Source organism: Pongo abelii, chromosome 18 (genome assembly GCF_028885655.2).
Source record: "Pongo abelii isolate AG06213 chromosome 18, NHGRI_mPonAbe1-v2.0_pri, whole genome shotgun sequence".
Taxonomy (NCBI): domain Eukaryota; kingdom Metazoa; phylum Chordata; class Mammalia; order Primates; family Hominidae; genus Pongo; species Pongo abelii.
Window position 1 is genome coordinate 12,052,552 of NC_072003.2, and position 26,434 is coordinate 12,078,985.

The 26,434-nt window shown below is 50.1% G+C and overlaps 1 protein-coding gene across 6 annotated transcripts; it reads left to right on the forward strand.

Annotated features, from left to right (window-relative positions):
* The first annotated feature begins 208 nt into the window (after positions 1-208).
* Positions 209-26,422, forward strand: NUBP1 (NUBP iron-sulfur cluster assembly factor 1, cytosolic). 6 transcript variants are annotated; one of them, XM_002826115.4, is made up of 11 exons: positions 209-786; positions 865-969; positions 4,081-4,214; positions 9,526-9,594; positions 12,627-12,659; positions 13,605-13,695; positions 14,784-14,938; positions 18,256-18,366; positions 18,652-18,754; positions 25,018-25,101; positions 26,114-26,422. In XM_002826115.4, exons 1-11 carry the CDS (start codon positions 768-770, stop codon positions 26,170-26,172), a joined length of 963 nt encoding a protein of 320 aa, XP_002826161.2. In that variant the 5' UTR covers positions 209-767; the 3' UTR covers positions 26,173-26,422. The 6 variants fall into 6 exon arrangements, with proteins under 6 accessions (XP_002826161.2, XP_009248733.2, XP_024089674.2 ...); XM_009250458.2 differs by lacking the exon at positions 25,018-25,101; XM_009250457.3 differs by lacking the exon at positions 9,526-9,594 and having other exon boundaries at positions 634-786.
* Positions 26,423-26,434: the final 12 nt, after the last annotated feature.

Here is a 26,434-nt window from a genome sequence, read left to right on the forward strand (position 1 = left end):
TCTATAGTTTTATATATATATATATATCTCAATGCTGCTAAAATCACTGAGTGAAAGGCTGATAGAGAAGATGGTCCCAGAGAGTACCTGTTAATTACAAATGGAAGAAGGTAACATTCAATGGAGAAATGGGGCAGACACCACCTTTAGCAAGCGATCAAGCTTCACATTACTAAAAACGGGACAAATTGACATTATCCAAGTGTGTTCTGCAGGAAAAAAGAAAAATTAACCTTTATCTAATTACGGGGCAAGAGGGAGGGGAGGATTAGACAAATCAAGAATATGGGATATTCTATTAGACAACTGGTCTGGACCTGTCAAAATTATCAAGGTGATGAGACTCCCCCTAAAAAAAGAAGGACTTATCTGAATTAAAGTAGACCGAAGAGAAGTAACTCCAGGCAGTGAGTGAGTCCAGCAGGGGAGGGGGTCTAACAACTGAAATTGAAATATGAACTGTCTATTGGCTAATATTGCATTGGCTAGTACTGCATCGATAGTAAATCTCTTGGGTATGAAAATGGCACTGAGGTCATGAAGAACGCCTTTGTTCTTAGGAGATGCACTGCCGAAGTATTTATGATAGGAAATCTCTGAAAAGGAACAGACGTTAAGTCCCAGTCTTTCGGCCCAAGGTTCGCGCGTGCGCACAGCCCCCTCTTTCCGAGGCTTATTTCGCGCGGCCGGAGAATCAGATTGTGCCCACAAGGCGGAAATACACGACAGCGGGTTCCGGTGACCACGAAGGCGGCAAAGGCGACGGAATGGAGGAGGTGCCTCACGGTGAGCTCGCGGAGGGGGCGTGGGTGGCGGGGCGAAAGTGTCACGAGCTGCTCTAACTGTGGTCTTGTCTCTGCGCAGACTGTCCAGGGGCCGACAGCCCCCAGGCGGGCAGAGGGGCTTCATGTCAGGGATGCCCCAACCAGCGGCTGTGCGCTTCTGGAGCAGGGGCCACTCCAGACCCGGGTGAGAAAAGGGCAAGGCCTCAACAGGAACTGAGAGGCGCAGGCCCGGAAAAGGCGGGGCGTGGGAGGGAGCGGGCGGGATCTGCAGAATGAATGACAGGGGCGGGCTAGAAGGTATTGTATTCGGAGAGGGGTGGGGCCCAGAGGGGCGGGGCGTGGAAAGTGGGCGGGGCGTGGAAAGTGGGCAGGGTGAGGGCGGAGCTTGGAATGACTGACAGGAACGAGGCCTTTAGAAGGCGAGCGCGAAGGACCTGGCGCGGATGGAGGATAGAGACTGACCGGCGCGGAGTCGAAAGGGACATTAATTAAGAGGGTCGGGGCCAGAGGTTTGAGTGACAATAACCGACCGCAGAGAAAACGGGATAAGCTTCGAAGTCGGGGAGTCTTCGGACTTACATCCTGGCTCTGCCAGCTACTTTCTTGACACAATTTTCTTGCTTTTGAGGAGTGATTCTCCCATTCATTGAACAGAAAGGTGTTGATCGCCTCGTAGGTATGGTGCTGTCCTGGGGACACAGCTGGGGATCAGGCGTGGTCACTGCTGTAGTGGAGTTTAGCTTTACAGAGGAAACAAACACGTGAGCTAGCAACTAAACCACCACAGCTTTAAGTGCTGTGAAGCACAGATTCCAGGATGAGAGGACAGAGGGAGCCTGCTCAGAAGGACCTTAAAAAGCAGGAGACAGAAGGACAATATTTTTTTTCTTTTTTTTCCCCCTTTTTTTTAGACAGAGTCTTGCTGTGTAGCCCAGACCGGAGTGCAGTGGTGCAATCTCGGCTCACTGCAACCTTCACCTCTCGGGTTCAAGCGATTCTCGTGCCTCAGTCTCCCGAGTACCTGGGACTACAGGCGCCTGCCACCACGGCTGGCTAATTTTTATATTTTTAGTAGAAACAGAGTTTCACCATGTTGGCCAGGTTGGTCTCGAACTCCTGACCTCAGGTGATGCATCTGCCTGGGCCTCCCAAAGTGCTGGGATTACAGGCGTGAGCCACTGCACCTGGCCAAGGGGGAGAGGCTTGAAGGAGTTCAGAGACAGACTTGGATTTGATTCTTGGGTCCATGCGGTGTGACCTTCAGCAATAGTCCTAACCTCTTTGAGCTTCTGGTTCCTCATCAAAAATGGAGACAGGCCGGGTGCAGTGGCTCACACCTGTAATCCCAGCACTTTGGGAGGCCGAGGCAGGTGGATGGATCACTTGAGGTCAGGATTTCGAGACCAGCCTGGCCAACGTGGTGAAACCTGTCTCTACTAAAAATACAAAAATTAGCCAGCATGGTGGTGCATGCCCGCTCTCGAGGCTGAGGTGGGAGGATCACTTGAACCCCGGAGGTGGAGGTTGCATTGAGCTGAGATCGTGCCATTGCACTCCAGCCTGGGTGATAGAGTGAGACCCTGTCTCAAAGAAAAAAAAAAAAATGAAGAGAAAAATAGTTACCTCTGTCAATCCAATGGAGAGACCGAACTGAGTCTCAGTGGAGGTTTACTGGGCCAGAGCTTGAGGGCGTGCCCTGGAAAATACAAGTGACATAAACATCTGTGGCCTGTGCTCCCTGGAGAGGTTCCAGAAGGCTTGTGTTTATATATTTCATTAAAAGGGGAAAAAGCATGCAGGAAAAAGTGCAGTAGGCCTTGAGGCAGGTAGTTACATTCTTGTGAGGTTTTAATTTGTGCCCAGTATATCTACACTATACAGAAAATAAAGTGAACATTGAAAAGAGGGAGTAAAGGAAGAATTAATTAGGCAGACGTCTCAGGGTAGGAGAGGAAGGACTGATCTCATCCCGTCTTTGTTTGGCATGTGGGAAGATAAGCTTGTAATGGACATTGTCAGTGTGACGTTTAACAGACATCAGTAATAGGGAAGGAGTTAGACTGAGGTTACAGTCCTAAAGTTACAGTTGACATGTCCTTGTTTATGGGAGGATACTCATCTTCGAAGATTTAGGGGCCAGCAAAGAAGTTCCTTAGGAGCAACTTGTGAGGGCAATCATCCCACGATGGAGTTGCATGGGGCCTTTGGCCTTTTGTGGGGGTCTGGTTAATGTAGAATGCTTTGACACAAGGTTGGGAAGTAACAGCTGTCTGTTGATGGGGAGGAGTCCAGCAGTGTTGGGAGGTTTCCAGGCTTAACTTTCACTTGAGTTTGGCTAGTCATGAGACTTTTTAATTTCCTTTATACCTCGTGTATTGTTTTAAGGATTTGAAATAAGATGGTTTCATTGGCAGATACTTAGTATGTGCCTGCTGTCTATCAGAGTTTCTCAACCTCAGCACTGTTGACATTTGGGGCAGGATCACTCTTTGTTGTGGGGGGCTGTCCTGTGCATTGTAGCACATTTAGCACAATCCCTGGCGTGTACCCATCAAATGCCAGCAGTACCTTTCCTGTGACAATGAAAAGTGTCTCCAGGCTGGGCGTGGTGGCTCACGCCTGTAATTCCAACACTTTGGGGGGCCAAGGTGGGTGGATCACTTGAGGTTGGAAGTTCGAGACTAGCCTGGCCAACATAGAGAAACACCATTTCTATTAAAAATACAAAAATTAGCCAGGCATGGTGGCAGGCACCTGTAATCCCAGCTACTTGGGAGGCTGAGGCAGGAGAATCGCTTGAACCCAGGAGGCAGGGTTGCGGTGAGCCGAGATCACGCCACTGCATTCCATCCTGGGCGACAGAGCAAGACTCTGTCTCAAAAAAAAAAAAAAAAGAAAAGAAAGAAAGAACAGAAAGAACAGTGTCTCCAGACATTACCAAATGTCTCTGGGGGATTTTGTCCCCAAGTTGGGGACCATTACTGTATGCAAAGTTCTCTTCTGGAGCTGGGAATACAGCACTGAAAGCTTCGGACAGTTCCTACCCTTGTGGAGAGTATGTTCTAGTTGGGGGAGACAAACGTGTAAACCAATAAATGAGACACCTTCAAGTGTGATAATAGCCTTATTTTCTTCCTAGCACTTATTTCTACCATTGTCTGAGAGGTACTTCGGAGGATCGTTTTAAACAGCCCCAGGACTAGGACTAGAACTTAGCTCTTTCTAGTTGACTGGAAGAGTGACGTTCGAGGTTTGGTCAGGGACCTCATCCCCTGAACTTTGGTTTTCTTTGCAGCTATAGAGGAAATCAAAGAGAAAATGAAGACCGTAAAACACAAAATCTTGGTATTGTCTGGGAAAGGCGGTGTTGGGAAAAGCACATTCAGCGCCCACCTTGCCCGTGGCCTAGCAGAGGATGAAAACACACAGGTGAGACCTCAGGAACCACTGGGAGATGCTCGTTTTGTCTGAAGGGCATGATGGCTACTAAATAACTGATTCCTAGGCCAGGCGCGGTGGTTCATGCCTGTAATCCCAGCACTTTGGGAGGCCAAGGCGGGCAGATCACTTGAGGCCAGGAGTTTGAGATCAGCCTGGCCAGCATGGCAAAACCTTGTCTCTACTAAAAATAAAAAATATTAGCTGGGCGTGGTAGCGCAGGCTTTTAATCCCAGCTGTTGGCGAGGATGAGCCATGAGAATCGCTTGAGCCCAGGAGGCAGAGGTTGCAGTGAGTCAAGATTGTACCAGTATACTCCAGCTTGGGCGATAGAATGAGACAGTCAAAGAAAAAAAAAAATGATTCCTTAGACTAAGTTGAATTGGCCTCTTTGGAATCTCAATCCTGCAGAGAGCAAAGAAATGCCCAGTAGTCAAATGAAGCATTTCACTGGATTCCCTAGCCAAGAAAATGGCTAGCAGATGTACATCTCTCCTTGCATGTGGATAGTTTATTACATTACGTTCACGTTTCTTTTTCTTCTTTATTAACCCCTGTTTGCTTTTCTCTAAGCCAGGGACCTGCAAACTCTAGCCAGTGGGCCAAATCCAGCCCATCTTCTGTCTTTATGGCCTGTGAACTAAGAATGTTCACATTTTTGAAACGTTTTTTGTTTGTTTGAGACAGGATCTCACTCTGTCGCCCAGGCTGAAGTGCATTCCTATGATCAGGACTCATTGCAACCTCTACTTCCTGGACTCATCAAGCTATCCTCCCACCTCAGCCTCCCGAGTACCTGGGACTACGGGTGCTTGCCACCATGCCCGGCTAATTTTTGTGTTTTTTGTAGAGATACGGTTTTGCCATGTTGCCCAGGCTAGTCTTGAACTTCTGAACTCAAGGCGTCCCCCTGCCTCGGCCTCCCAAAGTGCTGAGATTATAGGCATGAGCCACCGCGCCTAGCCTAAAATTGCAATTTTTAAATTAGTACTTAAGTACCTACATATGATCCTTGATTTTGCCCACAAAGTCTAATAATATATTTTCTATTGGCCCTTGTGGAAAATTTTTGCTGGCCCTTACACGAGTTTATTCATTTCCACCCACGTATACAGACGAGCATGAAAACTCAAATTACCCACTGCTGCCCTCTGGATCTCAACTTTAATAAAAGGGGTTGTGGGTCACTAAGAAAACACACTCTGGAGTCAGACAGCCCAAATTCAGGTCCCAGCTCCATCTACACCACTGCTGTGACGTTGGGCAAGTTACCAGGCTTACTCTGCCTCCGTTTTCTCATCTATAAAATGGGACTCCGAGGACTGAGTGAGATGGCACATGTAAAGCACTTAGTACGGCGCATGACGAGTAGTAAATGCTCAGTAAATGTCTGTGATGGCCACCACTTTTATTACTTTATTTCACTCACTGGATATGAAGGGATGATGATTACATCTGCCTTAGAGATGAGTTTGTAGCCTACCCAAGGTATAGTACTGGGAAGATTCAAAATACACTTGTTGGGCCGGGCATGGTGGCTCACACCTGGAATCACAGCACTTTGGGAGGCTGAGGCAGGCGGATCACTTGAGGTCAGGAGTTTGGGACCAGCCTGGCCAATATGGTGAAACCCTGTCTCCACTAAAAAATACAAAAATTAGCTGGGCGTGGTGGTATGCGCCTGTAGTCTTAGCTACTCGGGAGGCTGAGGCACAAGAATCGTTTGAACCCAGGAGGCAGAGGTTGCGGTGGGCCCAGATTGCCGCACTGCACTCCAGCCTGGGTGACAGACCAAGACTCCGTTTAAAAAAAAAAAAGTATATAGATAGATACACACACACACACACACGCACACACTTGTTGATTCATCATTCTGTTAGTCAGCAATCTCTTGCCATTTGAGGGTCAAATCTGTATTGGCCTAGTGGGCTGGCCAAGAAATCTGCTTTCTCAGATTGTCTGTATCATTTAGAATAATCTTCGCTTTTCGAAGCTGTCAGGAATATTCCTAAACAGCTCACTGGAGATGGGCTCACCACTTGCAAGTAACCATTTGTGAGTAGACAACTGTTTACATCCTTCATTTTCATGTAATTACATTCTGAAGTCTTTGCTGCATGCCTGTCTAGACTTTGCAATATATAGAAGGAAAGCATACCATTCAATGTGGAAATATGGCTACATCAGCTGTATTTCTTTATGCAGTGGTGGTTTTAAAAAAAAAGAAGTCAACATTTAGGAAAGTGTGTTTTCCCCAGGCAGACCTACTCATGACAGTGACATCACTATCTGCAAAGTGTCAACACATGGAAAATGCTGAATATGTCTTGATTAAAGTCAAGCAGCACAGATTTCTCCCTGCCCTAGATCCAGCAGGATGGTGGGACACACCCTGACCTTTTTCTGCCTGCCATCTGGTGGAAGCTTGGCTCTAACTCTGTGCAAGACCATTCCGTGTTAGCACTTGAGGCAGGCAGGTGCCTGTCATCTCATTGGCACAAAGGGCTTTAGATCGAGAGACAGCAGAATTAGAAAACACCCCTGACGAGTCACAGGCTGCCCAGGGAGTGTGTAAGTTGTGGTGAAGGCAGAAGGAGCCTCTGTAGCATAAGCCTGAGCCATGAGACAGCCAAGAGTCACACACTGTCTTCCACTGCAAAAGTCACCGACTCCCAGCCTGGGCTACAAAGTGAGACCCCTGTCTGTACAAAAAATAAAACATAAAAAAAGTTAGCCAGGTGTGGTGGTGAGCACCTGTAGTCCCAGCTACTCAGTAGACTGAGGTAGGAGGATCACTTGAGCCTGGGAAGTCAAGGCTGCATTGAGCTGTGATTGCGCCACTGCACTCCAGCCTGAGCAACAGAGTGAGACCCTATCTCAAAAACAATGAATAAATAACAAGTCACCAACTTCCATAAATTAAACTTTTTTTGTTTGTTTTTTTGAGACAGAGTGTCGTTCTGTTGCCCAGGCTCTAGTGCAATGGTGTGATCTCAGCTCACTGCAACCTGCGCCTCCCAGGCTCAAGCAGTTCTGCCTCAGCCTCCGGGGTAGCTGGGGTTACAGGCGTGTGCCACCACACCCAGCTAATTTTTGTATTTTTAGTCGAGACAGGGTTTCACTATGTTTGCCAGGCTAGTCTCGAACTCCTGACCTCGGGTGATGCGCCCGCCTCAACCTCCCAAAGTGCCGAGATTATAGGCGTGAGCCACCGCACCCTGCCACCATAAATTAAACATTTATGATCTTTGTGATCTGAAAGGCAAACTGTCATTACAAGGTCAGCACTAGGTGTTTCAGGACTGAGTGTGCGAGGCCCTCCCCTGGGTCTTGGAACTGCAGAGCTGGGAGGGGCCTTGATGATCCCGGAGCACTTGTCTCACAGATCAGAAGCCCAGACAGCCAAGGCTTCGAAAGCAGAAGCAACTTGTGCAAGGACTGAAAGTTAGGACTAAATCTCTCTTCCCCTACCCTCCTCATCAGGGGCAGTTTGGGGTGCTGAGTAAAGGAGATGCTTTGGGTCCCGACAGCCCTGCAGCGTCTCCACCTTCTGCAGCAAACGCGGCCTCTTCCCATTCCCATCAGCTGCAAACATAGGCCCAGAGGTCCTGCTGGGAGGAACAGAGGCGCATTGTTCTCAGCTTTGCTTTTCTGGCCTAACCTAAGCAAAATTAGTTGGACAGATTTTGGGGTAGTAATAGGATCAACAGGAAGTCGGAACAGACAGGACCCAGGGCCGTCCTGGCCATCTGGGTAGCAGAAGCTTGTCAACAGCCTCTCAGGCCTGCCACGGGAGTGAGAGAGTGCGCTAGATCTGCTTCTCATATCCTTACATCATTTCGCTCAAGATTCACTCCCCAAGGGAGTGAAATTCCTCTAAAGGGAATTGATTAAATTGTTCCCTGAAGGAAGGGCATGGAGACAGTCGCTAGAAACCTGAGAGTATCAAGGAAAGTCTCTATCACAGTCATAGTGATAGTGTCATTTTCCCGTGGATCATTGACACATCAGTCCCAAGTATCAAGGTCCGGAGAGAGCAAGTCAGGTTTTCCGATGATGTTGCTCTGCTGTTCTCGGATGGCCCCATAGAGGGCGTCTGAGGCCAGCGCTGGTGTGTGGATGGCGTTTTCCCGTGCACAGGTTTGAGACAGCGCTGGGTGCTGAGGAAGTAGGAGGCTGGGTTTGTTGAGAGGATTGAAGAGGGCGGCAAGAAACTAATTTGGGGCAAGTTAAAAAGTGACGCGGAGGTGCAGCACTTTGGATTCAAGATGAATACTAGCCCTGTTCTCAGAAGGTTCCTGAAGGCCGTCTCAGACTTCCTGTATCAGAGGGGAAGGCTTGGGGTGGCAAGGGTCGCCTGAAGCTGCACCTGAGTCACAAGTAAAGAGCTTTTCCAGGTTTCCATCTTACTTTAAGTTTCTGTTTTGAAAGTTTAGCCTAAACCATCATTCACCTTCAGGATCAAAGGAAAACAGGGCTTGGTCACGGTTCAGCTAGAGGCTCCACTCTGGTCCTCCACAGCAGTCCCATGGTGTACTGGAAAGAGCCGCAGTTGGGGCTGAAAGACCTCAGTTTATGTCCCAGCTCTGTTCCCTGATTATTGAACTGGTCCCCTCTGAACCTCAATTTCCTCCTCTGTAAACCAGAGATAATGATACTTACCTTCTAGGCATATGGCCGCCTCAGCCTCCCAAAGTGCTGGGATTACGGGCGTGAGCCACTGCGCCCAGCCCCCAATATTTTTTAATACATTCATATTCTGCTTAAATAGTCTAGATTTGGCTTGTATCTGAGATTCCTGAACAAGATAGGATGAGTTTGAGAAAAATTTAAGATGCAGAGACCAAGACTTGGTGAGGGGGTGAGCAAAAGAGAGCTGTTTAGGGTGGCTCCAACATTGCTGTCTCTTGGCTGTTCCATCCATTCTGTCACACAAGCCAAAAAGGCGCTAGGCCCCTTTCCCTGTCTCCTCCAACCAGGGCTCAGTAAACAGGGTCTGAGCCCAAGCCTCCAAGTGACCTGACAGCCAAGTCTGTAAGATCACCCTTGAGGAGCTCAGCCAGGCTGAGGAGTAGGGGAATGGGGGCATCAGTGTTTATGAACCTTGAGATCAGCATTAGGAGTCTCCCTCAGGAGAATCTGATGGCTCCAAGTTTGACCCAGTTTCTGTCTTCTCGCCTGTCCTTTTCCTCTAACCCCGCTCCCCTCCCAGTTGTGCATACCCCGCTCCCCTCCCAGTTGTGCATATCTGGAGTGTGTGCATTCAGTTACATAACTGCTTTGGTCTCTTCTTGTTCTCCAGATTGCTCTTCTAGACATCGATATATGTGGGCCATCGATTCCCAAGATAATGGGATTGGAAGGAGAGCAGGTAATAGCCGGTTACAGAACTCAGGAAATTATTCTCTGAAGGCAAACTCTGTAGCACTGAACTGTCAAACCTCAACAAAGAGGCATGCGGAGCCCATAAATTTTTTTTGCTGTTGATGTTTTGTTTTGTTGTTTCTGAGACAAGGTCTCACTCTGTCGCCCGGGCTGCAGTGCAGTGGTGCGACCTCAGCTCACTGCAACCTCCACCTCCTGGGTTCAAGCGATTCTTGTGCTCAGCCTCCCGAGTAGCTGGGACTATAGGGGTGTGCCATCATCCCCAGCTAATTTTTGTATTTTTGGTAGAGACGAGGTTTCACTATGTTGGCCAGGCTGGGCTCCACCTCCTGACCTCTAGTGATCACCTGCCTCAGCCTCCCAAAGTGCTAGGATTACAGGTGTGAGCCACCGCACCTGACCCGTAAATGTTTATGTGGACATGAGGAGCTCAGATACATGCTCAGTAGTCCATCTGTCTACTTTTAACAACAACTGTGAGTCTTGGCGGGGGAGGGGCGGGATTGTATATGAAGTCTGTCTGCACCATTGGAGAAGCACTGGTTTCGATGCCTCCTCAGAGGGGAAGGGAAACAGCCAGTGAAATGCAGAAGTAAGACACGGAAATTTAGCTCTGACTGGGAACATTAGACCAGGGCTTGCTAGGGGTCTGTACCCTGGAAGCAAGGGAATATTTCTGCCCTTGTGGTCTCCCCTGGGGAACTGAGACTGCAGGGCGGGTGAGCGATGTTGGCTGGGGGCAGGGCTGTAGCAGTCTATGTAGTTGCTGGCCTCTTCTTGCTAGCAAGAAGCTCTCCAAGAGAGGATTCCCCCAAGGGCAGTGCATGGAAGCTGGGGCTGACAGTGCTGGGATGTCTTGAGAGTCTCAAGATTGGTTCTTTCTTTAATTAGTGCCAGGAATGCATTAATCCTGTTTTGGGGATGCAGTGGTGAACAAGGTCCGTGAAGACCCCTGTCTGGGTGGGAGAAGACAGATGCTAGATAATGTGAAACCAACCCAGAGTGAGGGGACAGACAGTAGGGCAGGGTCAGAGGGGCTGAGGGGTGGTCAAAGGTACCCTTACTGAGGGATGGCATTTGAGCAGAGGATGACGGGAGGCGAGAGCTGGGAGAAGGGCATTCTGGGCTAAGGGAGCAACTGCATGGGCCGCTGACCAAGGTGTCCTTGTGTCCTCAGTGGAGTGACCAGAGGGGCTGGAGGGTGGCCCGAAGCAGATGGAGCCAGGCCTTGCAGGCACTTCTAAGGCCTTGGGGTTTGCTTCTGAGGGAGTAGGGAAGGAGAGCGATGTCACCCCTTGAGGCTTGGTCACATACCCCAATGGATTTGGTAGCACACGCCGCAGTGAGGGTATAAGCTACTGTCATCACACATAATTATTTCATAGAAATGGAAAATTTTAAAATAAAAGAAAATAAAACAAAAGTTTCCCCATTTTCTTCTCCTGCACTATTGGATCATCCTGTTTACCCCTCTTTTAAGACAAGTGGACTTAGCAAACGAGTGTAAATAGGAATGAATGATTTTGTGGGGTTTATTTTATTTTATTTTTATTTATTTATTTTTTTGAGACAGAGTTTTGCTCTTGTTGCCCAGGCTGGAGTGCAATAGCGCGATCTCGGCTCACCGCAACCTCCGCCTCCCAGGCTGAAGCAATTCTCCTGCCTCAGCCTCCTGAGTAGCTGGCATTACAGACACACGCCACCATGTCCAGCTATTTTTTGTATTTTTAGTAGAGTCGGGGTTTCACCATGTTGACCAGGCTGGTCTCGAACTCCTGACCTCGGGTGATCCTCCCGCCTCAGCCTCCCGAAGTGTTTGGATTACAGGTGTGAGCCACTGTGCCTGGCTGGGTTTCTTTTAATAGAACTTCGAAGTCAGTCACAGAGGACCGCATGTTGTATGATTCTACTTACATGAAATGTGCAGAATAGGTCAGTCCACAGTGAGAGAAAGTGGATTAGGGGTCTCCTAAGGCTGGGAGGTTGTGAGAGAGACTGTGGGGGTGGTGACAGCTGAGGGGTATAAGGATTCTTCTTAAGAGTCAGGCAGATGTTCTAAAATTGTGGTGACTGGGTACAGTGGCTCACACCTGCAGTCCCGACACTTTGGGAGGCCAAGGCGGGTGGATCACTTGAGGTCAGGAGTTTGAGACCAGGCTGGCCAACATGGTGAAACCCCGTCTCTACAAAAAATACAAAAATTAGCTGGGCATGGTGGCGGGCACCTGTAATCTCAGCTACCTGGGAGGCTAAGGCAGGAGAATCACTTGAACCTGGGAGGTGGAGGTTGCAGTGAGTCAGGATCATGCCACTGCACTCCAGCCTGGTCGACAGGGCAAGACCCCATCTCAAAAATAAAAATAAAAAATAAAATTGTGGTGATGGCTGCATGCTTGTGACTGTACAGAAAGCCACTCATTCAATGGGTGAGTCGTATTGTCTGTGAATCATGTGTCTGTTGAGAAAAGTAAGGCTTCATCAAGAAAATTAAACTTTCAGTGTGCGCTTTGTGTGCTGCTGGACACCTGCTGGGGGGAAGAGGTCTGAATCTTGTTGCCCCAGGGAGGTCCCCTTTGTGGCTGGAGCTGATTGGGGACAGGTTCTGAATCAGCCGTTTGGTGAGAGCTCATTCCCTTCACTCCTGTGCTTTTACAAAAGCCACCTCATTGCTCCACAGGTACCTGCATTTTCTCATCAGTCCCCAGCCGATTTTTATCACTCTTTTAAAATACCTTAGACACAACATCATATTTGAACTTGAGTAACTTTGGTTTCCTATCTAGACACCCAAGTAGAGTTTCCAAATAACCCAGCTTAGGGCACAAAGGGAGTTGAGTTGCATCTTTATTACCCACGCCCCATCTGTTCACCTTCTTTTAGGAATTTCGTGGTACCATGTAAGACAATGAATTATATTTTATAAAACCATCTTCTTACTTTGTACAATTTGTCTGTGCATGAAATGTGACCAGGGTACGTGATTTCTACTAATGAACATCGGTGCTCATGTTCACACAGGTTCACCAGAGTGGCTCAGGCTGGTCTCCAGTGGTGAGTTTTCACCTCTTTGCCCTATTTTCACAGTAGTGTGTAGTTGTGTGTACATAATGGGTTTGTGGTTTATTGGTCCATAGGTATTTATTAGGGTACTTTTCGAGGCACAGAGGATGTGATTAAAACCAGTGATTGGCAGGCTTTTTCTGTAAAGTGTGGGATGGTAAAGATTTTCAGCATGTGGGCCTACATTCCCTGCTGTCGTAGCACAAAAGTAGTAATATGTAACTGAACAACCAGGACTGTATTCCAATAAAAACTTTATTTACAAACACAGATGGTGGGCCAGATTTGGCCCTGAAGGCCATAGTTTGTAAATCTCTGGTTAAGAGAGTTAAGGAGGCAGGGTGCAGTGGCTCACGCCTGTAATCCCAGCACTTTAGGGGGCCAAGCCAGGCAGATCACTTCAGGCCAGGAGTTCAAGACCAGCCTGGCCAACATGGCGAAATCCCATCTCTACTAAAGATACAAAAATTAGCTGAGCATGGTGGCACGCTCCTGTAACACTGGCTACTTGGGAGGCTGAGGCAGGAGAATTGCTTGAACCCGGGAGGCAGAGGCTACAGCAAGCTGAGATTGCACCATGCACTCCAGCCTGGGCAACAGAGCCAGACTTCATCTCAAAAAAATAAAAAATAAAAAAATAAAAGAGTTAAGGAGATGACATTTACTTATTTTAGCTTAGTTCCCTGTCATTGCCGTCATTTCAGCCCATGGACATACAGTGCCTCTTTCAAATCCCCCAACATGGTACCCTTTTTTTTTTTTTTTTTTTTCCAAAAATGATTTAGGAGCAAAGAGTGAATATGCTCATAGGTCACATGGTAGTTTTGTCCTGAAAATGTTTTTTTCAGTCAGAGCTCAAACAGAAGACCTGGGGGAGGGCCTCACTGTGTGATTTTGAGTAAAGCGTGTCTTACCCTCACCCTGTTGCCTCTGCAGTACGTGGAAGACAACCTGGGGGTGATGTCAGTGGGCTTCCTGCTCAGCAGTCCTGATGACGCTGTTATCTGGAGGGGACCCAAGAAAAACGGTTTGCCACTCTGCCTTTTTTTGTTTCTCACATTCTTCCACAAGCGTTGTGGCTCTTGGCCTTATCTGTTCTCTGTCCTGCCAGTCTCAACCTGCTGGACTTCACAGTATATTATTTTTAAGCATCCAGTGCCTCTTTCTTCACTGGTTGAGAAGAGCTAATAGAAATACCAGTTTCCATTACATAATTATAAATATCTGCTGTGAGTTTTTCTCTCCTTAAAAGCTATAGAACGCTGGTCAGGTGTGGTAGCTCACGCTGTAATCCCAGCACTTTGGGAGGCTGAGGCAGGTGGATCACCTGAGGTCAGGAGTTGAAGACCAGCCTCGCCAACATGGTGAAACCCTGCCTCTACCAAAAACATAAAAAATTAGCCGAGCATGGTGGCACGTACCTGTAATCCCAGCTACTCGGAGGCTGAGGCAGGAGAACCCAGGAGGCGGAGGTTGCAGTGAGCCGAGATCATGCCACTGCACTCCAGCCTGGGTGACAGAGCGAGACTTTTTCTCAACAAAAAAGCTATAGAACCCTGAAATTATTTTTATCGTGGTTTTATAGTGGCTTATTTGGGTCAGAGAGGTGAGATCAACAGCAGGTTGATCTGGTACTGAGACTTAAGGTAATAATGTGAAAGTGTTATCAGGGCAAGCTTTAGCCTCAGCACTATTGATATTTTGAGCCAGATGAGTCTTTGTTGGGGGAGGAGTAGACCGTGTTCTACATCATACGGTGTTAAACAGTGTCCCTGGCCTCTACCCACAAGATGCCAATAGCACGCCCTACTCTATTTGTGACAACCCAAAATGTCTCCAGACATTGCAGTTCAGTCCCAGCTGAGAACCACTGATTTACAGCATAGACCAAAGGCACAAAAAGATCAGATCATGCTTCTCTGTGAGCTGGGCACAGTGGCACGCACCTATGGTCCTAGCTACTTGGGAGGCTGAGGTGGGAGGATTGCTTGAGCCTGAGAGTTCAGAGCCAACCTGGGCAACATAGCAAGACCCCATCCTTTAAAAAAAAAGAGGGGGTTGAAAGTACAGAAAAGAAAGGAAAAGTAAGCATCCCCTGCGGATTCCTCTTTCTAGGCATGATCAAGCAGTTCCTCCGAGATGTGGACTGGGGAGAGGTTGACTACCTCATTGTGGACACCCCACCTGGAACGTCGGATGAACACCTCTCAGTCGTCCAGTACCTGGCCGCGGCACACATCGATGGAGCAGTGATCATCACCACTCCCCAGGTGAGCGAGCTCCCAGCTGGAGCTGGGTCCATGTGCTCCACACTGCGAGATTTCTTTCCTGCCTGGCTCTGATACTCTGGTCTCACCAAGGCTCTTCCCAGTGTGTGTTCCACAGCTGCATCCAATGCGGATCTGCAGAAAACTTCAGCCAGCACAGTGATTCACACCTGTAATCCCAGCACTTTGGGAGGCTGAGATGGGAGGATCACTTGAGCCCACGAGTTTGAGACCAGCCTGAACAACATAGCAAAACCCCATCTCTACAAAAAAATATTTTAAAATTAGCCAGGCATGGTGGCTCGCGCCTGTAGTTCCAGCTACTTGGGAGGCTGAGGTAGGAGGATCATTTGAGCCTGGGGAAAGGAGGGTTGCAGTGAGCCATGATCATGCCAGTGCAGTCCAGCCAGCGCAACCGAGTGAGGCCTTGTCTCAAAAGATAAAAATAAGAACTTCGTCTTTGGTCTAGACATTTGCAGCTGACAACCATTCAACGATTTGTTTTTTTTAGTCCATGGATTAAACAATAGTGGATCAAGAATGGTTTTTGAACTTTCCTTGAGGAAACTAGGAAAACCACCAGTGCAGTTATAATTCATATTGTGCTGCCTGGCCCCGTCAGCCTTGCCGTGTCCATGTGTCAGGTCCCCCAGCCTACAGTGGATTTTCCATTTACATCCCGAAATGATTTAGGAAATCTGTCCAGTTTTCAACAGAACCAGCTGGGTGCAGATAGGGATTTTGGGATAAGCCACTGGGTGCCTTTGTTCCTTCCTTAGTGACACCCAGCAACCCTCTGTAGCAGTCACCTAGTGGCTGTGCCCCAAGGCCCATGGTGAGCCCGAGCTGAGAGGAGAGCGATAGGAAGTTTCCTCTCTGTCAGCCCTGCAGAGGGCAACTGCAGGCAGGACCATGACGCTATCCATCTCGGGCCTGAGAAACCAAGGGCTCTTCTCCATCTCCACAGTTATGCTTGACTTCTCTTCATGACGTTCTCCTCCACACTTAAGAAAGCCCAGCAAAGAAGGTTTGATTTGATCTCACTGGCCAGAATCAGTCAGGACAACTCATAGTCTCACCCTCATCCAGCACTCACTGAGCTCTGACTCTGACATGCCAGGCACCAGGGCAGTAAAAAGGCCTGGCTCTCCCTGGTGGCCCCTGTGACTCCCTGAGGAACACAGGTGCTGGACACAGGCATGAGGGTACAGCCAATGGAGTGGCAGGCCCAGCGGCCATGGAAGGGTGTCTGGGTCAGAAAATGGTGCAAAATTCATGTCCACTCTGGCATCCTGCAGAGAGGGGACATGGGGGCGCACGGAGGAGCAGGACACCAGCTGGGACCCTGGACAGGAGGGAGGATGGCCTGGCCCGGGTGATGGCAGTGGAGAGAAAGTGGATTTGTCCTTAGGAATGTTTTCTGTCGCATTTTTAAAAAGTGGTTGGTGCTGGGCACACTGGCTCACGTCTGTAATCCCAGCACTTTGGGAGGCCGAGGCAGGCAGATTGCTTTTGAGGTCAGGAGTTCGAGACCAGACGGGCCAATATGGCAAACCCCTGTCTCTACCAAAAAAATACAAAAATTAGCCAGGCGTGGTGGTGGGCACCTGTAATCCCAGCTACTTGGGAGGCTGAGGCAGGAGAATTGCTTGAACCCGGGAGACAGAGGTTGCAGTGAGCCGAGATCACGCCACTGCACTCCCGCCTGGGTGACAGAGCAAGACTCTGTCTCAAAAAAAAGAAAGAAAGAAATGAGAGACTGAGTCGCAGCCCATTGACTTCCTAGCTGAACGCCTCTTCCTCTGCATCCCAGCCTCAGTGCCAAGAGCCAAACAGGCATCTCAGGAAAAGAACAGGCCCAAAGCTGTGAGCCTTTCGGGCTCACGTGAGTGGGGAAGCCCCAGGTGCTAAGGAGTCACTACACCTGACAGTGACAAGCCACAGCAGGACTTGGGCACAGGGATCTGTGATAACATTAACTGAGGAAAACAGGGAGCTACTGAGCGGTGTTCATACATGGTAATCACATTGTAGAAACTCAGAGTTTAGGAGATGCCAAGTTGTCCACATTGGGGAATATCCCTTATTTCCTTTTAGTCAGTTGTTGGTGTTTATAATTATCTAGAGCAGAGATCGGCAGACTTTTCTGTAAAGGGCCAGATAGTAAGTAGGCGTTGCAGACCCCACGGTCCCTGTCCCAGCCCCTCAGCCGTGCCACTGTGGCATGAAGCAGCCACAGACGGTGTCTAGAGGGACGGGCATGGCTGGTTCCAGAGGAAATTTATTTATAAAACCAGCCAGATTCAGCCCCCAGACTGGGGTTTGCCAAGCTTTGGTCTAGAAAACAGTGCACACACTGGCTTAATATAGTATAGTATAGGGACATGGAGCATGTAGATGCGTTAAAAGGTCATTTTCAGATAGGCACAGTGGCTTACGCCTCTAACCCTAACACTCTGGGAGGCCGAGGCATGAGGATCACTTCACACCAGGACCTTAAGACCAGTCTGGGCAACAACCATCTCTACAAAAAAATTAAAAAGTTAGCCAGGTGGAGTAGCACATGCCTGTAGTCCCAGCTACTCGGGAGGCTGAGGCAGGAGGATTGCCTGAGCCCAGGAGGGCGAGGCTGCAGTGAGCTGTGATTATGCCACTGCACTCCAGCCTGGGCAACAGTGAGATCCTGTCTCTAAAAAAAAAAAAGTCATTTTCTTTTAGGTTGATTTCTTGCTATTTGGCTGTGTGGGAAGTAAATAGCACCTCAAACAAACAGGGCTTAGCACTAGTAGGCGCTAAATAAATATGGATTTGGCAGAGGGCATATATTAGTTCATTTTCACACTGCTGTAAAGAACTGCCTGAGACTGGGTAATTTATAAGGGAAAGAGGTTTAATTGATTCACAGTTCTGCATGGCTGGGAAGGCCCCAGGAAACTTACAATCATGGTGGAAGGCAAAGCAGGCACATGTTACACAGTGGCAGCAGTGAGAGAGAGAGTGTGTAGGAGGAACTGTCAAACACTTACAAAACCATCAGATCTCGTGAAAACTCACTATCGAGAACAGCATGGGGGAAACCGCCCCCATGATCCAATCACCGCCCACCAGGAACTGCCTGTTCCTGTAGGGATGTAGGGATGATGAGGATTACAGTTCGAGCTGAGATTTGGATGTGGACACAGAGCCAAACCCTATCAGGGCAGAAACCTCTATGGCTTTATGATTGCAGATCCACTGCATTGCAGCCATCCCCTCGGTTGCACAGAGATTCCCTTTCTCGCACTTTGATGCTGGAATCACTGGCCTTTTCACCTTCGTAGGAGGTGTCACTCCAGGATGTCCGGAAAGAAATCAACTTCTGCCGCAAGGTGAAGCTGCCCATCATCGGGGTGGTGGAGAACATGAGTGGCTTCATCTGTCCTAAATGCAAGGTGAGGGCGTGTGGGGCCGCCAGGCGAGCCCAACAAGATCCTGATCTCATGGTTGAGGAAACGATCGGAAGGCTGCTCTGCAAACTGTTTCTGCTTTCCCCATCATTTTGGGAAGTGGAATCACAATTAAAATCCCTTTCTGCTGACTAAAGGAAAGTTCTTTAGGTGTTAAGTGTTCCACATTCAAACTAAGCCTTTTTTTTTTGTAAGTTTCTTTAAAATGTGGTCCATCCTTGTGATTCTGCAAAAAAATTATGTTTCCTCCCCTTTGAATTTGCCTTGCAGAAAGAATCTCAGATATTCCCTCCCACAACCGGGGGCGCGGAGCTCATGTGCCAGGACTTGGAGGTCCCTCTCCTCGGCAGAGTGCCCCTGGATCCACTCATAGGTGGGTGACCCCGGTGTGGGGCGGGACCTCACTCCTCGGTCAGCCCCACAGGCATGGGTCGGGCACAACAGGGGGCGGCTATGGAGAGGGGCAATGGAAGGAGGGTCAATGGGGCACTGGAGCCAGACCCACCCTCCAGCTGGCACCCCAAGAGGCCACCGGGAGAGAGGCCGAGACCCCTGCGGGCAGATAGCGGGAGCAAACAGGCCTCAGGCAGAGGGGTGAGGCTTGGAAGAATGGGGTAGAAGTTGGTGAGGGTGGTGGTGGCAGGGCTGAGAAGGGTGCCCGATAGAGGGGTGGCTCCACGGGATGGGCATGGCGTCCAGGTTACAGAGGAAGGCGGCCTGAGGTGAAAATCCCTCAGGAAGGGGCCCGGCCTCCTACGCCCAGAGAAGCCAGCACGGCACAGATTTGGCCCCTTTGTCTCCAGCACCAGGACAGACCGGAACGCGGATCACTGGCCTGCGAGCAGGGGCCAAGTTCCCAGAAAGTGCTCTTCTTAAGTACATGGGTCCCCCAGGATCCCAAGAGATGCCCACTCCCTGAGTGGCCCTGAGGCTGAAGGAGGGACGGGGGTTCACGTCTCCACCCACACGCCCACCGGGCACCCACTCGCGGCGGGGCGCTGGGCAGGGCCTACACTCGAAGCTGCTCCCCCAGGAGGCTGCTCTCCCCCAGGACCGCGGAGCCGGGCGGGCCTCCATTACTGGGGCCCTGCAGTGGGGTTCCTGCAGGGCGTCCAGCACTCGCCTTTAGGTCTGAGGGGAGAACAGAGAGAGAAGGCTGGAGGGGAAGCCGGGATCCAGGAGTGCCGGCTGCACCCATGCCTCGGAACTTCCACTCCATTTGTCAGGGAACCAAGGCCAGTGCGAGGTGTCTGTGCAGGGACGGGACGGGACGGGAGTGAGGGGCCTGGCGGGTGAAGAATGGCCTGGCCAGGAGAGGGTGGGGGCCGCGTGCTTGGGGAGAGGGCGGGGCCGTGGAGAGCCTGGAGGCGGGGAGGGTGGAGGCCACGTGGGGAGCCTTGGGGAAGGGCTGCATGGGGAGAATGGGAGCCTGTGGGAAACGACTGTCAGTGTCAGTGAGTGTCAGTGTCATGTGCCTGGGAACAGGAGGCTCAGGGGTGGCTGCCCTGGGATAGGGGTTCAGGATGAGGCCCTGGGTTCCGGCATTGGTGTAGAAAGGAAGGGACACACACAAGAGAGAAAGTGACAGCATCTGAGGGTCGAGGTTGTCCCTGCTGCCAGTACAAGTCACCTGGAGGAGGGTCCGTCCCTCAGAGACAGTGAAGCAGGGGCAGTAGAGGGAGGCCGGGCCCTCTGGGGTGCTGCGGCTAAGGGGCTCGGGGGCTCGGGGGCTCAGGTTGTCAGCAGGTTCTGGGGTCCGTCAGGAGAAGGTGGTTCATGTCCGTGCAGTCGAGTTTTGAAGCCACTGGACATGGACAGGATTGCCAAGGGGCCGTGCAGAAAGCGGGAGCCGGGAGGACAGTGTTGGCGGACGGCTGCCTCAAGGAAGTGGTGGGGGGGTGGGGTGCGAGGGCCACTCTGAAGATGGGAACAGCCCGGGAGAATGCCAGAGACCCCATGTGCCCAGGAGGCTGCGTCCCCTAATCGTTTTTCCCTTATTCCCACATCCCACAATACTTCTCTGGCATGTGATTTCCCCAACAACATGCAGAAAAGTACAGCTGCTTTCTCCACCTTCCCCAGCATTATAAAACACCAGGCAGCTTTTGCAGTGGCCGGAAGTGGTGATGAGAGCTGCCCTCTGAGGCCCCTGGAGGCAGTTGGGCTGCATGAATGGATGTGACTGGGGACAGGAGCTTGCAGCAGCCCAGGGCACATCCATTCCTGCCAGCCTGTACCTCTGCCACAGTTCAGCTCTGCCAAGATGGGATTGGTGGGCAGGACGTTTGTCAGGGGAAATATCTGTGGGAGAAAATGACAAGGGAGAGCCTTAGCCCACGATGAAGGAGCCAGAGAAGGAATATATCAGCCCTCAAGAGCATCTCAGCCCATAGGAGTATCTCAGCCCATGGAAGCATCTCAGCCCAAGGGAGCATCCCAGCCCTCAAGAGCATCTTAGCCCATGGGAGCATCCCAGCCTAAGGGAGTATCTCAGCCCACGGGAGTATCTCAGCCCACAGGAGCATCCCAGCCCGAAGGAGCATCTCAGCCCACTGGAGCATCTCCGCCCATGGGAGCATCTTAGCCTGCTGGAGCACCTCAGTATACTTTACTTTTTAGCATCTCAGTCTGCTGGAGTATTTGTCTATCAGAGCATCTCAGTCTGCTGGAGTATGTCAGTCTATTGGAGCATCTCAGTCTGCTGGAGTGTGGCAGTCTATTGGAGCATCTCAGTCTGCTGGAGTATTTGTCTATTGGAGCATCTCAGTCTGCTGGAGTATGTCAGTCTATTGGAGCATCTCGGTCTGCTGGAGTATGTCAGTCTATTGGAGCATCTTTCTGCTGGAGTATGTCAGTCTGTTGGAGCATCTCAGTCTGCTGGAGTATGTCAGTCTATTGGAGCATCTCAGTCTGCTGGAGTGTGGCAGTCTATTGGAGCATCTTAGTCTGCTGGAGTATTTGTCTATTGGAGCATCTCAGTCTGCTGGAGTATTTGTCTATTGGAGCATCTAAGCCTGCTGGAGTGTGGCAGTCTATTGGAGCATCTCAGTCTGCTGGAGTATTTGTCTATTGGAGCATCTCAGTCTGCTGGAGTATGTCAGTCTATTGGAGCATCTCAGTCTGCTGGAGTGTGGCAGTCTATTGGAGCATCTCAGTCTGCTGGAGTATTTGTCTATTGGAGCATCTCAGTTTGCTGGAGTATTTGTCTATTGGAGCATCTCGGTCTGCTGGAGTATGTCAGTCTATTGGAGCATCTCAGTCTGCTGGAGTATGTCAGTCTATTGGAACATCTCAGTCTGCTGGAGTGTGGCAGTCTATTGGAGCATCTCAGTCTGCTGGAGTATTTATCTATTGGAGCATCTCAGTCTGCTGGAGCATGTCAGTCTATTGGAGCATCTCAGTCTGCTGGAGTGTGGCAGTCTATTGGAGCATCTCATTCTGCTGGAGTATTTATCTATTGGAGCATTTCAGTCTGCTGGAGCATGTCAGTCTATTGGAGCATCTCAGTCTGCTGGAGTATTTGTCTATTGGAGCATCTCACTCTGCTGGAGTATGCCAGTCTGTTGGAGCATCTCAGTCGCTGGAGTATTTGTCTATTGGAGCATCTCACTCTGCTGGAGTATGCCAGTCTGTTGGTGCATCTCAGTCTGCTGGAGTGTCTTGGCTGCTGTCGAGGAAAGCTGGGTACAGCCACCAGGGCATTCCTGAGCCCACTTACCCATCAGAGGGGCTGCATCTCCCAGAAGCATGCCTGCCCGAGTGCCATGCTCGTCTCAGCCACTAGCTAGGAGCAGCCTGGGAGTGGCATTGCCTCGACACAAACGTGGTGATGGATTTTGGAGTATGGCAGCTGCTGCCAGAGATTCAAGAGGTGTGTCCTTATGGCCATCACCATTGCCACATTTTCCAAGGTTTAATGAAGAGCTAGAAATCTATATCCTTACCCAAAGTCTCCTGATTACTAAATGATAGCAACTAACTCCATTAAATACACACACACACACACACCCCATGCTCTAGCCTGGGCAACACGGGAAGATACCTCGTCTCTAAAGAAAAAAAAGGAAAACACAATTCACCCAGTGTGGTGGCATGTGCCTGTGGTCCCAGCTACTCAGGAGGCTGAGTTAGCAGGATCACTTGAGCCCAGGAAGGTTGAGGTTGCAGTGAGCCATGATCGCACCACTGCACTCCAGCCTGGGCAACAGAGCAAGACCCTGTCTCCAAAAAAAAAAAAAAAAAGGCATGCTTGCTGACCCACCCAAATATGTCCATGGGCCCAGCCACAGGCCTGCCCTTGCCGTTGTCTGACAGATCAGGAAGTGACCTTGGGGCTATTAGATCCCGATGTGGCTTTTCTTCCAAAGAGCCACCAACCTCCATCTTCCCACCTCCCTCACACCAAGCCCTGGCATTGGCCCTGGTCTTTCCTTTCAGGGCCACTTTTCACAAAGAAACAAAGTTCCAGGTGGTTCACAAGAGCTAATTTCAAAGCAGAGGAGCCACCAGTGACAGCTGCGAGGCTCATTCTGAGCTGAGAACATTAAGTGCCTTCTAGTGGGCATGGTCCTGAGTGTCAAATGGCACATTGCAGAACCTCACCTTGAGGGGAAGCCACAGATAGCAAGGCCAGGGAGTGCCAGAAAGGAAGGGGTTGTTAACACTGTCACACACCCAAGAGGATGGAGCATGAGGGCCAAGTGACAGACACGCATCTGGCAAGGTCACTGGGGACAGAGTGGGGGCAAACCCGCCTTCCTAGGAACAGACAGGAAGGCATGAGGACAGCACTTCAGTCTCCTCTGGGGACATGGTGGCAAAGAGTTACAGATGCCAGCGCTCTGGTGCTGAGGATCACAGGAAGGGCTGGCCTCAGAGCCCTGCTCTGCCACCACTAGCTGTGGGACTTGGGCTAGTCATTTCCCCTCTCTCAGCCTCGATGGCCCCTTGTGTAAAATGCAGGTGACAGTGGTGCCTAGTGAGAGGGATCTGCCAGGGTGGGGTGAGAGGATGCCTGGCATCTCTTGGAACAGGGCTGTGCTCACACCAGCTGTTCTGATAATGCTGCCCGTTCTTGGTGAGGTGGGAGCCCAGGGGGAAATGCAGTTAGGCTGGGAAAACACTAGAGCATATTTGTGTGTTGGGGGCTGGGGAGCCCTCTGGGGAAGGGATACCTGGGTGAAAGTCAGGGACAGAAGTAGCCCCAGCATGACTATTCTGGGATCCCCAACCTCCCAGGTCTGGCCCAGTGAACATGCACTCGGGCCTCCCTAGCGAGTTCCACGTGGTCTCATGGTCCCAGTGTTAACGGCAGAGGATGTCCAGGTTCTTGGTGTCTGGAACAAAAAATTGGACAAAACGCACAAAAAAAGGAAGGAAGGGATTTATTGAAAATGAAAGTCAACTCCACGGTGTGGGAGGAGAACGGGCCTGAGAATAGGGGCTCAAAGGCCCCATGACACAGTTTTTGTGTTTAAATACCCTCTACTTGATGTACGCCCTATATAAATGAAACGGATGAAGTAAAGTTACAAAGTCATTTACGGCATACGTCCTATGGAGAGGACATTTCCTGTTATGGCTCACGTGTGAATTGGCCTTATGTTCCCTGCCTCCAGACCCTATTTTCCTGACTCACTGGGCCATCTGGACTCCCCATCTCCCACCACCCGCTCCCCACAGGCTTCTTCCCCGACTTGGACTTCCCTGTCCCACAGGGCAACACAGTAGTGAAGTTGAGGAAATGATGAGTGCTCGGTAGGAACCCCTCCTGGGGTTCACCTGAGGCTGGTGACTGGCCATGGGCAGTGCAGTCACTTGCCTGTTTCTCCAGCAGCTCAGGGCCTGGGGAGTGGGCAGAGCAAGCCTATGGCAGGTCCACCCACGACTGGGGGCTGGCAGGGCAGACTGGAGGCGAGAACACCCCCAATGACCCCAAGCCCCTTGTGTCCTGTCCACCTGGCTCTGGGATAACATGGTCCTAGAGAAACCTGGGCGTGCATAGGAGGGGACTGGAACAATGGCCACGTGGCGGGGAAAGACTAGCAGACCGATAGACACCAGCACAGATGACCTGGAAGATAAAATTATACACAGACAAAGCAGCAGGCAGAATGTGTGTGTCATGTGCTCCCATTCGTATTTTAGGTATATGAGAGTGTGTGTATGTGTGTGTGCACACATGCGAGGCTGCACATTTATATGCGCATAATCTTTTTGGAAAGACACCTAGAACACTAGTAGCCCTTTTCGGACTTGGCCTTTCATGGCATATCCTTTTGTATTCTGTACTTTTTTTAACCATGTGCATTCATGATCCTTTCCCTGAAAAGCTAATCTCTTAAAATGCAGACTCCTGGGCCCATCTGGAAGCTGCTGAATCAGTTCTCTGTAGGGCCCTGGAACCTGCATTTTCTGTATACCACCTGATTATTTAGCCACGCTGAAATGCTGGCTGGGGACCCTGCTGGAAGGAAGGTCCCTGAGACCCCACTGGTCTTTTCTACTTTGTTCTTCATTACGAGTGAAGCGGGCTCAAGATCTTCCCATTGTCACCAGCACGGAAAGAGCCCCAAGATCTTATGGCCACTCTGTTTTCCTCTTGGACTGAATTGTCTTGTTTGTTTCTTTTTTAAGGTAAGAATTGTGACAAAGGCCAGTCTTTTTTCATTGACACCCCAGATTCCCCAGCCACGTTAGCCTACAGAAGTATAATTCAGAGTAAGTATTTCCATGAGTACTAAATGCAGATGCCTGTGGGGCAGGAAGCAACATAAAGGAGCCAAGGGTGTGGGGGGTGTGGAAGGACGGGTGGGTGGTGGGGTCTGTGATGACCACAGAGTGGCCCCCATAGCCGAGGAAGCCAGGAGTCCGTGAGAAATCTCTCAATGTGTGAGTATTGTGAGTTAATTCATGGTTTAAAAAACATGGTGAGGGTGAAATTTATGGCTTAGGAAATACATCCCAATAAAGCGATAAAGTAATTCATTTTTAAAAGTAACTGATAAAAAAAAAAAGGCCAGGTGCAGTGGCTCACACCTGGAATCCCAGCACTTTGGGTGAAGGAGGTAGGCAGATCACTTGAGGTTGGTCAGGAGTTCAAGACCAGCCTGGCTAACATGGAGAAACACTGTCTCTACTAAAAATATGAAAATTAGCCGGATGTGGTGGTGCGTGCCTGTAGTCCCAGCTACTCAGGAGGCTGAGGCAGGAGAATTGCTTGAACCTGGGAGGCGGAGGTTGCAGTGAGCCAAGATCGCACCATTGCACTCCAGCCTGGGCAACAGAGTGAGACCGTGTCTCTAAAAAATAAAAATAAAAACTTTGTTGAGCCAGACCAAACCCACGTGCAGGCCACATTCAGCCAGTGGCAGCCATCAAAGGCCCCAGAGTTAAGGGAGAGGTGTCAGTGTTTGTTAAAGCTGTGGTCTCTGAGTTTGTGGCTGGGTTTTACTTGCCTAGAAGAATGATGTCAAAGGTAAGGAAACAGCATTCCCAGAATCCGCCATCTATAGATGGTCCGAGGAAGGCCTCAGCCATTGGTTATGACCAAGACGGGTAGTATGAGGTATTCCGGTCACTTTCAAAGACTCGGCATCACAGACACAGGGCTTTTTATGGAACTAGCCAGAGGATTCCACCCCTGTCAAAACACAGCCCTCCCAGCACAGGACAGGGCTGTCAAGGGGTAGACAAGCCATTAGCACTCTATGCCTGTCGTCTTCTTTTCCAGGAATCCAAGAGTTTTGTAATCTCCATCAGTCAAAAGAAGAGAACCTCATCAGTTCCTGAAACGAGAGAATGTTCAGGACCAAGCAGTTACCCTGCGAGGCACCCACTGGGCAGCACATCCAGCCAGACCCGACCAGCTCCGGGATGGGGTGGGTCACAGCAAAAAGGGACCAGATGCTGGTGTGGTCCAAAGCCACTTTCTCAGAGACACTTTAATCATTGAGTATTTGTACACTTTTCTTTAGAACATATATAAAGGGCATTCTCTACAAATGTGCCATTTTAAGAATAAAACCCCCTCAGACCTCTCCCCCGAGGCCTG